This window comes from Phoxinus phoxinus (assembly GCF_949152265.1).
Source record: "Phoxinus phoxinus genome assembly, chromosome: 16".
NCBI classification, from domain to species: domain Eukaryota; kingdom Metazoa; phylum Chordata; class Actinopteri; order Cypriniformes; family Leuciscidae; genus Phoxinus; species Phoxinus phoxinus.
In genome coordinates, this window is record NC_136891.1 from 3055106 (window position 1) to 3069203 (window position 14098).

The following is a 14098-nucleotide window of genomic DNA, read 5'->3' on the forward strand; positions in this document are numbered from 1 at the left end:
TTTAGTTGAAGAAAACATTCAATTTCGTGGAAAAGTTTCTCAATTGAATTAAGTTCGTTCAACAGCTTATTTTTTTGAGTGTTTCCTCATATGCCCCTTTTCTCCTCCACTGCTTTTGTGCCCGGTTCTCAGATCCGAAGAGTTAAAATCTTTCAGAAGATCGACAAATGTATCTCACGACTAATTTGTACGATTCGTCTAAACCCCAGTGATGGTTAGGTTTAGGGGCGGGGTCAGGGGGAAGGTCATTCATACGAACTGGGCAACTTGTAAAACATGTCAATGTTTCGATTTTTTTGCACCCTCAGATTCCAGATTTTCAATAGTTGTATCTCGACCATATTTGAATATTCTAAATAATATACTTGAATATTGTCCTATCCTAACAAACCATACATCATCTCAAAGCTGATTAAATAAGCTTTCCATTGATGTATAAATCTCAATTTCATAAAATTGACCCTTGTGACTGGTTTTGTGGTCAAGGGTCTCATATATATATATATATATATATATATATATATATATATATAAAAGCCACTGCCTGAGTGAGCATGTTATAAGGATTTGAAGTCACAGTCCAAGTAGAAACTCATGAACGCTGCAACTTCCTAATTCAAACAAACATCTCAGATGAGGAACAAGAGGGAGGCAACAAATGGACTGATAGTATAAAAGCAGTTTTATTCAAGTCGTGTGTCCTGTAGCCGGTTCTGATTCAAAGCATGCAGGGGGACGTGTATGTGGTCTCAAACGAATCACCTGAAAGAGGAACAGTAAATGAGCTGGATCAGGTTCAACAGAGAACACAGCAGAGCGAAGCAAGATTAGGATGATGAAAGTGTACTTGTCTGATAGTAGTCATAAACGTTGATGACCGCTGGCTTGAGATTTTCCACCGCATGAACTTGTTTCAGCTGCAGAGTGTAACTCATGGGGACGCCTTTGGGAACCTGTGAGACAAAGCATGAACAGCAGCACATACAGGTGAAAATTAATATTGTGCAAAAATTTAGCAATTCAACTTAAAGGTGAAACTAATACATTATATAGACTCATTCCATGTAAAGTGAGATATTTCAAGCCTTTATTTGTTATAATTTTGATAATTATGGCTTACAGCTTATGAAAACCTTTTCACAATATTCTAATTTTGAGGTTTTCATAAGCCATAATCAAACTTATTACATGCAAAGTGAGATATATCAAGCCTTTATTTGTTATGAGTCTATATAATATCTTCGTTTCACCTTTTAAGTTGAATTACTGAAATAAATTAACTTTTGCACAATATTCAAATTTTTCGAGATTCACTTGTATACAGTCAAGTCACCTTTTATACAGCGCTTTTAACAAGATTATTTCAAAGCAGCTTTACAGTGATAAGGAGATTACAGTAACAGTGATGGTTTTGGCTTTACATCAGCTCTAGAATAAAGTTATTGTCCAGCTAAAGTTAGTTTTTGATTGATTCACTTCCGTTGCAACGATCATTAGTTATTAACTTAAGGGCCGCTTACACGACACCGTTCTAACAGAAAACCCTTAAAGGGATAGTCCGGCCAAAAATTATATTAAACCCATGATTTACTCACCCTCAAGCCGTTCGAGATGAATATGTCAATCATTTTTCAGACAAACACATTTTCAGTTATTTTAGAAAATGTCTTAGATCTTTCAGTGGTTATAATGTCAAGTTATGGGGTCCACCTCCTTCAAGTCCCCAAAATGAGCATGCATCCTTCACAAAAGTAACCCATCCGGCTCCAGGGGGATAACCGAAGGCCTTCTGAGGGTAATCCGTGCGGGTTTGTCATAAAAATATACATTTAAAACTTTATAAATGAAAATAACGGGCTTCCTTCAACAGTCGACACACGTTCACGGGAGGGTGAGTAAATCATGGGTTTAATATAATTTTTGGCCGAACTATCCCTTTAATGTGATCCGGTCACTCATTTGCACAAAACACTGCCTGGTGTCTCGAGAACGCAAACCAAAAAAGTTCCAAGGTACAAGCCTTGAAACATTTATAATACAGAATTTAATCGCTTGCGCGTAGCCACGTGAGCCGAAATCATCCCGACAACGTTTTATCTGTGAAGGGAAGGAGGCCTTCACAGGGGAGAGACTAGCTGTAAAGCACTCATGAAGATGGCAGCTAGTGAATATTCCCAGTCTCACCTCTTTCAGATACACCAGGACACGATCATCTCCAGAATCAACCCGCTCCACTAACCGGGCGAACGAGTGGGGTGGAGAACCAAGCTGAGGGCGAGAGACCATCGTTTACAAACACAATTACATCTGAAGCATCTTGAGACTTTCTAAATCATCTTAATCTGCGTGCGTACCGGTGACGTATCTGCCGTGAAGCCAGACAAGAGCTTAATGTCCACTAGAACCATGTTAGTGCTTGCTTTTGCGCCGTTGTATCTGAATGAGTGCGATGAGAAATGTAGGTTTAATCAACAGGATCAAGAAAGCATGAGCTGTCACCTTTATTTATATAGCGCTTTTTACAATACAGATTGTTTCAATGCAGCTTTACAGTGATAACAGGAAAATAATGCCACAAAGCCAAAGCTATTCTTACTTCACTGTGAAGTTCAACATGAGATTGGCTCCTAGCGGTTTGCAGTCTCCAGTCACCTTCGCCTCAACGCTCAGCGTCCCGTTGGCATCAATGGGTGTTGGGATGTTGTAGAAACACGCAACCTACAGTATGAGTGCAGAGCAAACAAAACAAGGAGAATTAGGACGTGCACAACAGAAACAGGAATAGATGGGGTGAATATACAGACCTGCACAGACACACAAGTGGATCCTGTGGCTTTAACACTATATTTGCCAGGAACGTTCTTCAGCGGCTTCTCCTGAAACATCAGCTTGTTGTCTTGATTCACGCTAAAGCTATAAGAGTCTCCTCCTACCACTGAGGACTGTACGGTAACAGTGCTGGAGCCTTTCAAGCTGAACACTTGCGTAGCGTACACAGATAGGGCATGAAGAGCCACCACCGTGTCCTAAAACAAGCATCAGATTAACAACTCCACTCTAGAAGGCTACGTTCACACTGTTAGTCCAAATCTGATTGGAATCCAGTCAAATTAGACGTCTACACAGTATAGCAACGGTTCAGATCCGATTTTTGGGTCCATGCAACTCTTTCAATTTTTTCAGAATAGCTGCATTGGTTTCTATGGCAATGCCGTTGCATTGGTAGGAATATGCTTTAAAAAAAAAAGAAAAAGAAAAAAAAGAGTCAGACTGAAACTGATTTGTAAAAATTCTCATGTGATTTTTCTGCTGTTCACACTTGCTAAATCGGATTTCAATCAGATATGCACAAAAATCGGATTTGGACCGACAGTCTGAACTTAGCCTAAGGCCGTGTGTCACCAAAGCGTTTTTAGCCAGCTGAAAACACCTAGCTGTGGGCGCTTGACAGCGTTTTGGCAGCGCAGCGTTTTTTCAGTTGAGACGCTACGTTGCTATGATACAGAATATCCGTGGCACCGTTTTTGTTCGGTTAGCTCTGCTGGTTGATGTCGTTGTACAGAACGAATGTTGTAACAGTTGGTCGGTATGGTATTAGTCCCGCCTGTCCTCCACTGTGATTGGACAGTTGGGTAAAACGTGACACTGATAAGCGCTGCGTTTTACCCAAAGTTGAACATTCTTCAACTCTCAGCGACGTGTAAAAAATGACAAGCGCTCAGCGTGAAAAAAAAACATCCAGCACCTCGTTACGCTCGTGGCGTTTAAAAAAACAAAGCGACACTCCCATTGAAATCATTGAAAAAACGCTTTGGTGGACACAGCCCAAGTGATTGCACTCATGTTTGGTAGAGGCACCTGGGTGGAGGAAAAGCCTCCATATGGATTCTGCTGGGCCACCAGCCAGTTGACAATACGGTTAGCATAGCCCAGAGCAGGCTTCGGCTTTACATTGAGAACCGCTAGCAGCACGTACGAGCTGATCTCCACCGCCAGAGTATCACCAGATGTCGTCTGAGACCAATGGAGCTTAGTGCCTTAGGATGAGACGCAGGGTTTATGTGGATGCCAAAAAACCTGATGTGCCAACATCTCAAGAGGCTGGTAAAGCTCACCATTAGAAATGGCACGGTTGTTCAAGGCAGTAAAAAGCTGTGATCGAGTGGTGGTCTCTCCAGCCAGACTGAAGGTGTAGGCCAGCAAAGCCATGGTGTAAGTGTTTCCCAGGTTCCCAACAACAGGCCTCAAGCACGACAGAGCTTTGGTAATGACCGGATTCTGAAAAATTAAAGCATATATCAGACACCCAGAACAAGGTCATCTCCAATAAGCTCATACAACTCCCGCTTTTACCTTGACAGGGACGCCTAGTTCAAGCAGCGATGAAACAATGTAGGCAGTCATGGTCACGCCGTCACTAACTCCACCCTAAATCACACCAGCACATTTGATTTAGAAGAACGGTCACACCAAGTCTATTGGTTAGAGCGCATTTTAAGAAAAATGTAATGCACCTTCATGTCGTTGTGGTACAGAGTTCCCTTCTGCATGAAACAGCCATCTGAACCCTGCTTTCTGGTCAACCAATCCTTTGCACTCTGCAGGACATGTGGATCAATGGAAATAAATTGCCTCGCTAGACCAAAGGACCTCAGGACATAGGCGGTCAACCTGGCAGTGGAGTACAAACTAAACTTACAAACTGCTAGTGCCACAACAGATTATACACCACAGTAGAACAGTGTGAAACTCACCATGCATTCGATTCATCATAACCAAATGTGCTGTATGAACCATCGTTATGTCTGTAGTTCAGTTGTCCTTGGTATCCTAATCAAGTCAAAAGCCACATGTAAATTGGTCAGGAAGGAAGTTCCTGACTCAAAAGGGAAGAGCAGGACTAGACCAGGAACTTAGTCTACTACGTAGGGTGCTTCTCAATATTAAAATGAATGCTTCCTTGTTTCCTCGCTCCTCCAGCCTGTGACCCAGAAAGCAATCGAATTCAGCCATATTGAATGACATCTCAATTCTCTAATTGCACGGTGAGGAAGCGTCCAGAGGAGTCATGAGCAAAGATGCACAGGTTTATCCTATGCAGAAGTCTTGTCGAGAAACCGGACGCACGTATAAATTCTCCTCTCCCTTCCCATCGGTCACAATAATTTAAATGTATGCTTTACTTTTGCAGTTTAAATAAACCATAAATCACTCGTATATTAACAGGGCATCCTGCTTTATCTTTATTATTTATGAATTTCTTAAATAACCAAACATTAACAACATATGGGCAGATACTTTGAGCACAGCTGATGACGCGTTGAAGTGACGCTCGAGAGATAAAGAATATTCCAATATACAAATAAGCTTTCCTTTGATTCCTCCATCCTCATTTTCTTTCCCTGCAGCCTTTCCTCGTATCCTACAGGGGGTGGAGCTGAGACGCGAGGAAAGAAAGGGAGTAAAAGGAAACGAGGATGCCCAAATAAGAAATGAGAAGCACCCATATTTAGTGGATTTGGTCACCCATACCGCTCTGAAGGTAGCCCGTAGCGGTCTCTCGGATGGCTGCCGTGAGTTGCCCTGTGACTTCCAGGTACAGCAGGATGTAAATATTGGGAGCAAGAATGATCATATTCTGTTCTCCACAGCCAGATGGCATCTGTAACAACCTATCCAGATTCTTCAGCGCACGACCCATTATGTCCCCTACGAGAGGTCAAGCATAAACCCACATCAGAAACAAAGTTATTCTGCCAAACATCACCTGTCTGTTTCTACTCCATGAAATACTTTACCAAGAAGTGAAACTGAGCATCTGGCTGATTCCTGAACCACGTTTTTTGGAAACGTCAGAGTCACGTCTTCAGAAAGAACGTTTCCTTGGGACAGAACAGAATGGATCAGCATTGAGCGCTAGGCTATTGCTTGGCTGCACGGGGAGAATGTGTTAGGGGATCATACCCCTAGTTTCACAAACACAGCTTAAGCCTAGTCCCAGACTAAAAAGCAAGCTTGAGGCGCATTAACTGAAAGCAATTTGCACTGACATATCTTAAAATTAAGTCAGTGCCATTGTTTTGTCTCAAGATGCACATCAGTAATGTTTTTTTTTTTCTAAGGCATGTTTATAAATGTAACCTAAACGTCCTAATAAATGTGAATTGAATTAATTGAATTAAGGCCTAATCCTGGCTTAATTTAAGCCCTTTCTGTGAAACCGGGCCATTGAGTGCAAACAAACCCTTTGGACACCGTAACCAACTCTGGGTGTTTGTCTTTTCAAGTCCTTCGGGCTATAAAAGCAATAAAACACCACATCAGTAAAGCAGCATGAGCTCCATGATCAAACTCCAGAAGACTGGTTAACACTCACCAGGACAAGTAGACTTCGAGAAACTACATCAATGCGTCCTCTCGTCGGTACTGTCACGACCTCAGTGCCACATCGAGTCCGGGACGCTTCAGCTGAAGCATTGACAGTCACATTGACAGCTCCTGAAGTGACAGACAGAAAATGAGCAACACCTACTATACAGTCAATTTAGAGATAGACAGTCCAAAACTGACCGAGAACAGAAGCTGTGAGAACCCATTTAAAGGACTTTCTCTCATTGGCACAGAGACAGGACAAATACGGATCAGTAAGAGGCTTAAGAGTGAAGGCCGTGGATGAAGCTGGAGTTACTTTAACCTGCCAATGAAACATCAGGGCATATAGAGCAAAGACATGGGAACTTTTCTATACAGATCCATTGTATGAAGGAAAATAAACAATGACACACCATGATGCACTTGGACAGAGAGTTGTAGACCGTGGCCTTCAGATTAAAAGACTCCCCACGGACAATGGAGTGTGGCAGGGAGAGCTCCAGGAAGAAGGGCTGGAAGACCGTCAGGACAGCAGGAGGGGCCAGACCAAAACCATTGGAGGACAGGCAAAGCGCCTCCGTCTCCCATGTGGTGATGGTGTCGGGAACCTTGAGAGGAACTTTAATGGAGCCAGTGTCTCTGAAGGACAGCAGAAGAGAGAAATAATGAGAACTGGAGAAGTAAAAACTGGAGGAGATTCCCATGTGAAGTGCTTTGAGTACCCAGAAAAGCGCTCTATAAATGTAACAAATTATTATTTATTATTGCAAGATGCTTCACTAACCCCACTTGAGCAAGCTGCCAGAGCCATGTTTCTGGAAAGTAACTCCTGACGGTCACTTTAAAAGAGTGCTTTCCAGCATTTTCTGCTTCTGGAGGAGCGGCAGCAGTAGCCAAGTTAACCACATCAGTTGTTTTAATGGGTAAAGGAGCAGGTAAGGTTGCTGAAATAAGACAAGAAAAGACTAGTTCTTGCTTTCTGCATGCACTTTAGTACCAAGGATCTCAATCGCCCCTCTTTTTGCATTTATAAAAATAAGATTAAAAACACCCAATGCCAATACACAGATGAATAACCTCCCATAACTCAAGGAAAGTTCACCACATCATGGAGAATGTGTTCATTTCATCCACATAGACCTACTTTCAGAGATGATGGGATGAAACTGCTGGCAAAAAAGGGTTTGTAAAGCGAGATTTGTTGCGATCTTCATTCCCACGCTCTGTCAGAGTAACAAGTCAAAACACAAGACAGATGTAAAGTCAATGACTCCATATTATTCAGTGACTAGATGGTAATGAATGGTTTTCTACCTTGAAGGCTGCATAGGCAATATCTATAGGAGTATCTCGGCGGACTAATGGTCGAACACCTACACACCCTGGTTCATCCTCAACGCTGTTTGGGTAACCTGATAGCAATCTCACCGGGAGCAAGTCAAACACCTGGGACCATGAAACAATAGAGTTGGTGTGTCGCTTGTTTTTGGAAAATTCTTGAACTAAATGCATTTATGTTTGGTATGTTATGTCACAGAGTTTATAATGTTGGGTGTTAAACGTACACTAAAACTGCAATAATCATAATAGCATACGTTTGTCAAATTGATTCATCAGCATTACACTCAAATTATAAATCTGGACATAAATGTCAATCTAGTCTAACAAGCATTTAAATCAACATGGATACCATTTTAGGACTCAGACGTCTTCCGGGATCCGAGATCCAGATGCTTTGATCTACAATGCTGAGGCCACACAGGGATCCTGCTTGAGCAGAGACCGTCAAAACATTTCCCTCTCTAGGAACAGCCGTAGCAGGAGAGAATTGCAGAGACACCTGGAACAAGGACCAACACATGCTGTATGACACACTGTTCCCCATTTGAAGCCAAAAGATGCTAGTGGACAACCTACCTGGTTTTTTAAACACGTTTCAGTGTCAAAAGACTCACTAACAGCAAGTACATTCTCACTGGGCAGAACGCAGTAGACCAGAATCTGCACCACGGGAGCCATATTGACATTGACGGACAGCTTGAACGACATGGAGCCACTTGTGACTGTATCACCAGCCATTGCTGTGACCTTCAGACTTCCATGGAGAACAATCACTCCTCTGGACAAGACCTGGCAGAAGACAAACAGGTGCTGGACAAACCGACCAGCAGTCATCGAAATCACTACAAAACGGATCTCCACTTACCATATAGATAATGTCAGCGCTGTAGCTACCAGCCTCTCCAACAAAAGAATATTTCACCGTCACTGGGAACGCAGCACCACATTTGAGTGGCTGCTCAAGATTCACTATAGTCAGTTGACTAATTGATGGAATATCAGGAGAAACAGGTTGGAGAAGCTGAACAACCCTTGTATCTATAGTGAAGTATGGCAATTTGTAACCATAAATAACTGCTGGAGTCGCACTTGCCTGGGGAACAACGAATGGAGTCATTGCATGCGAGAGCGAGAGAGAGAGAGGTGTCTTCATTTCACAAAATACAAAAGAGCAAATCGTACCAGCAGATATAGAGCAGCTTTAGTCAGTTTAGAGGTTTTGAGGGAGAACGTGGCCAGTCCGTTTTGGTTTGTGGTTAGATTCAACAGCAGTTTGTTGGGCCAGCTGTTACTGTCCAGGAGATACACCGTTTTGTTTGCAATTGGAGTATCATCGAAACGAGACACTGAGACCTGTTGGGAAAGATTAGGTTAGGAAAGGGAACCAATGAGAAGGCTTCTATGACAATGGATGAACTTTTACTTGCCTTTGCATTAATCGTTGATCCACGTTCAAAATTATCCGGGAGGTCCAAAAACGAGACCTTGCCGATTTCAAATGTAATGGACACGGTTGCATATTTTGACATAACCACATCTGGGGAAAAAACAACATCAAACCGAATAATTTTTGTTTGTTTTTAACACCATGCCAGCTTCTGTGGATATTTTCATGGCAAGAAAAAAATAAAACAAATATGGTAAAACTATATCAGCTGTTATATTAAACTATTTTGGTTAAACTTCTTCAAAAGGTTTCTCACAGGTTTAAAACCAGCTCAATCTAATAAAACATGCTTCAATGATAAAGAGTTTTGACTGAAAGAACATTTTGGTGGATCTTCTAGTATTAAAAATCCTGGAAAGGCCAATTCTGCAAACGGCATAAACAATCTGGTCCCATCGGTTTGAGATTTGATAGAAACTCCTTCCAACATTGGGGCTGATGTAATGAAGTTTGTTCATAGTATATAAAGTCCATTCTGTTTACCATTTGTTATTCATATGGACATTTTAGATCCATAGGAGGTAGTGCAAATTGACGCTGCTGATAACGCCTCTTTTGCGTCCTTTTCTTTGATTCCACAGTGTCCAGGTACCAAACAAAACCAGATATTAAATTGATGACAGTTTAGAAAGAATCATTACAAGTGTTGGGTGATCATTTTTAAGGGATGAGATTGCTTGGAGACATGACTTCGCATCTGTACAAAGAACATTTCTGTTGCATAGACTATGTAGTGCCAACATGATAGCTCAATTTTTACAGCCAAAGAAAATGCCATGTTTAGGGATGGATTTTCCTCTTTTTTTTGATGGTTGATTACAAATGCAGATGATCCTCAGATTTTTATCCATCAGTATATATAGGGATGTGCGATTACGCACCAAATCAACTTCCTCCAGAAACATGCCGTTGGTTCAGACCAGCCAATAGCTCACCTGTTCCCACCTCGCTGACGTTCACAGTAACAAAAAACAAATCTTGAAGACCCTTCTCAAATTTGGGGTTGAAAAACGCTGATGTATCTAAGGTAAGGGAGGCACAGCCCGTGGCATTCATCTGGTAAGAGAACAGAGATAGGCACATTTAAGTCAAGTCCAAGCAGAAGAAAAACCCTTAGCTGTAAGGCAGGACCCACACACCTTAGCGGTTTGATTCAGACACGGAGGGGTAGGCACAGGAACCACAGAGTATGGAAAAGGATCACGGCATACTTCCACAAACGCTTGACCAAGCACAGGTTGGCCATGTGTGTATCTGGAAAACATCACAAGATCAAGAACTGACCAACCACAAGGCAAGAAAATAAAATGCGTCACTCACTTGGCACAAGCCTCAACTTTCAGACCCACATCTGCAACGCTGTACGTCTGTGGTGTGTTTACGGTCACATCAAACTTGGGCAAAACTAAACCAGAAACAAAACGCTTTAGATCAAGTCCTCAGATCTACAATTACACATCTTTCACAACGACTTACCATATTTTTTCACCTCAAAAACTTGGGAGACTGTTCCGTCACCAATAAAAGCTTTCAATGTGTACATCCCTATCTGAGCCTCTGGGTTTAACTTGTGTGAAAGTTGCAATATCCACTCCGTTGAGGAAACGTTTGTCCACTGACCAATCCGGTTATTATGATTGTCCTATTAAAACAATTAGTAAACAAAGCTCAAAAAGCTGCGTCAGCTCCATTCAAAGACTTGAACCGGAGCAAATTCTCACCTCCACCACCACCAGATTGTACTGTAAAACACAAAGACGACAGAATATTAGGCATTTAAAAGCACAAACACACTTTTGCAGCAAAGTGCAAAACTCTGCATGTAGAAATAATCTGCATTAAATTTGCAATTTGTTGATGGTCACATCACCCAATATGGTGAATGATCAGATCAGGTCTTACCATTTGATCAAGAGGTACAAGTTTGGCATCCATGGTGACGACTCTAAAATTCACTACAAAGAAAGCAATAAACGCTCACATTAATGCACTTGAAGGCGATCATAACTTTCTATAATATTCAACCAAGGGTCATTCACAGCTCACCCGTTTGTCCTGGATTGTAGATGGGTTTGTCTGTTTGGATGAAGGTTAAAGGCAGGTAACGTCTGAACATGACTTTCCTCTCTTCGGTCGCTCTGAAGACCCTCCCTTGAACTTCCACCTTTAGCTTCTGCACCGATTCTCCATCTACTTGAGGAGCCTGCAGAGAAACTCCGTTAACATACACCAAACCAGACGAAAAAGCCACATGCGACTAATGACTGACCTGGAAACCAAAGCAGCGGTGAAACGGCTTCGAAAAAACCTGCTGCACGAGTTGAGTTGTCCCAGTTGTGTCATCAAGCAGAGAAACGGTCATCGTGAGACTCTCTTGGGATTTCAGAAGAGTTATGCATAGTTTGGCGTCTGATCCAGACTCAATCACTGCAGGGAACATCACCATGAATAACCTGTGTTGACATCATGAAGTTTAGGTTCAGAAACCATAAGGAATCAGGGCAGAACATGTACAAGTTGGTTGAACATTCACAGAAACTGGCAGCCACAGGATTGCTAATCAAAACTAGCCTAATTGACCCTTCGCAGGGAGCTTGATTGACAGGTGATCTGACCAATCATACTTCACCATCCGCCATTTTGTCCGACAAAGCAGTCAGGAGAGTTAGTAGATTAACATGGGAGGATTTGAACTTGAAAAACAGTGTGTACAGATGCCTTTCCGCGGTTAAAAACATTCCTCCTTATGTTCATTCATGTTTATTTGATGCTATAAATGAACTAGACGGAAGAGATGATCAGTTCACGAGCAGCTTTAACTGAGGCTCTACAGCGATCTGTCTCACACAGAACAATATTTATTGTTGAAATGTATTTTTTAAAATGACCAAATTTGAAAGGTGAGACTTTGTTTAATATCAAAAGAAACCGAGAAGTAAACTGGTCTGTCCTGTCGGTCAGTGTGTTGTCAGTGTCCTCTCTGCTCCGCAATGTATTTTTCACTGCGTGAGAACATGGTGTGGCGTGAGAGCGGCGTAGCTTGTCGGACATAGCGACAGTAACTAAGGGGGGGGGCGGGTTTTTGAGAACGGTCAATTGCCAATCAAAAATAGCCCAAAATGAGTGGATTGGAGGTGGCAGGTGGGGTGGTGTGTTGGAGCGCCAAATTTGTTCGTACTGTACTGTGTTGGTTTTCTGGGTGGGACAAACCTTGGGAAGGAAAAACCCACAGGAAAACCACAGACTTTGCCACACTGGGCTGCCATGGTCAAAAATAAGAGCACAAGACAGCCATTTTGTTCAGAAATACATAAACGATGAGAAAACAAGAAACTAACAGCACAAAAAAAAAAAAAAACTTCAACAACTTTTTTTTTTTTTAAGTGTTACTGTCAATGAAGTGTTAACCTTAAGTCCCCTTTTGGTGAAAATCAAGCCATTTTAAGGAATGGATACATTTTTTCCAATGACAAAAACAAACAAACAAACAAACGGTTAAATGTCATTTTGGTGATCAAAAGTGAGTTTTAAAGGATCCAATTTTGACTATAGGGGGACTTTAAGTGCCAATGAACAGCAGTTTGGTGGGTCATATTCATCATTTGACCATTAGGTGGCCACAAAGTACAACGTGTTTAGTAAACTTTTACCATATGGTCAAAGCTTTAGTGCTTCATTTTGCCATCTTTAAAACGGCATCAGCATAGATTAGGCCCCTGTTCACCTCAAAGCCCATATACTTACGGCCTTTTCTGTCCATCAACGGCAAAGAGGAAAAGGGCTAAAATGAGCCCTTTCCAAACACAAATCTCTCTCACAGCCATGGAGAGCAATCATCCAATGCTACACAGAAATCGAGCGTCTCTTTATAAAAACAAACAAACCCTGCAACACTTCTGTCAAGATCCACGCAGTCCAACTACTCTACAGTTCCTCTCAATCCGCTGCACTGATACCAGCGTTATTGAGACGCTCCTGATAATTCACACCAGGTTGATTTAACACTTTATCTTCAGGCAATCGGAACGTCTTTAGGGCGGAGCATCGCTAATTAACCACAGGGTTGCCAACTCTCACGCATCTGTCGTGAAACACACGCTTTTACAATGCCAACAAAATCTCGCGCCAGATACGAGACTCTTCCACAAGGCTCTCCTGCCTCTCCAACCTTAATCAAACACACCTGAGCAAGCGAATCAATGTAGTCAGGATTACTAAGGCTACGCTCATGTGGACACCATTATATAAAAAAAAACCTCATAGACTTTTAATGGAGCTTTATTTAATCATCTGAAGTCACAGCATTGTTCTACAACCAGGTAGAGTTGGGGTACTCGAACTCGGACTCGGACTCGAGTCCGGTCTCGAGTCCAATTTTGAATGGACTCGGACTTGTCACGCACTCGAATGAATTTGTACTCGGACTTGACACGGACTCGGGACATTTTAGACTCGGAAAAATGTCCGAGTCCAGTCGAGTCCGGGCACTGGATGACACAAAACGAAATTTTGTGAATTTTTTTTATTTAAAAACGAAACGAAACAACGTTGTTTCAGCGTTGAGCATTGTAGCCAATCACAGTTAAGTGCATAAAATCAGTGGCAAATCAGAGGCGTTTTAGAGTCCGCATGCGAATAATTCGCTCAAAATGTATGTTTAGAATCAGCACGAGCTTTATCCTTTCGCAAATCCCCTCATAAACAACAAAGTCTCTCGAGATCTAGACGCAATATAAATAAGATATTCACTGTGCAGTGCGGACAACTTCAGTCAGTGTTTATGACGAGAGTTTTAGGGAGAGTGCCGAACGCGGTAAGTGATGGCTTAAAGGGAGCGCTGTTGACAATCTAAATAGTTTTGTTTTTCATACTTCTAGAGGAGCAGTGGTTACATTCACACTGTAAATTATAAAGAGTGATAACTGCATTTAAATGTGG

At 42.0% G+C, this 14098-nt stretch overlaps 1 protein-coding gene across 1 annotated transcript; it reads right to left on the bottom strand.

Moving 5' to 3' along the window:
* Positions 1 to 665: 665 nt before the first annotated feature.
* LOC306983575 (alpha-2-macroglobulin-like) lies at positions 666 to 13287 on the bottom strand. The gene is made up of 34 exons (XM_079584094.1): positions 12905 to 13287; positions 11430 to 11613; positions 11207 to 11363; positions 11063 to 11115; positions 10882 to 10902; positions 10637 to 10802; positions 10481 to 10565; positions 10300 to 10414; positions 10096 to 10216; positions 9141 to 9250; positions 8896 to 9066; positions 8579 to 8806; positions 8290 to 8502; positions 8063 to 8212; positions 7687 to 7818; positions 7517 to 7595; positions 7157 to 7316; positions 6786 to 7011; positions 6571 to 6694; positions 6377 to 6498; positions 6245 to 6296; positions 5799 to 5882; positions 5533 to 5709; positions 4755 to 4830; positions 4515 to 4671; positions 4354 to 4428; positions 4116 to 4278; positions 3859 to 4037; positions 2805 to 3026; positions 2597 to 2718; positions 2355 to 2436; positions 2185 to 2268; positions 848 to 953; positions 666 to 762 (listed from the first exon to the last, which is right to left on the bottom strand). Exons 1-34 carry the CDS (start codon positions 12982 to 12984, stop codon positions 719 to 721), a joined length of 4320 nt encoding a protein of 1439 aa, XP_079440220.1. The 5' UTR covers positions 12985 to 13287; the 3' UTR covers positions 666 to 718.
* Between the last annotated feature and the right edge of the window lie 811 nt (positions 13288 to 14098).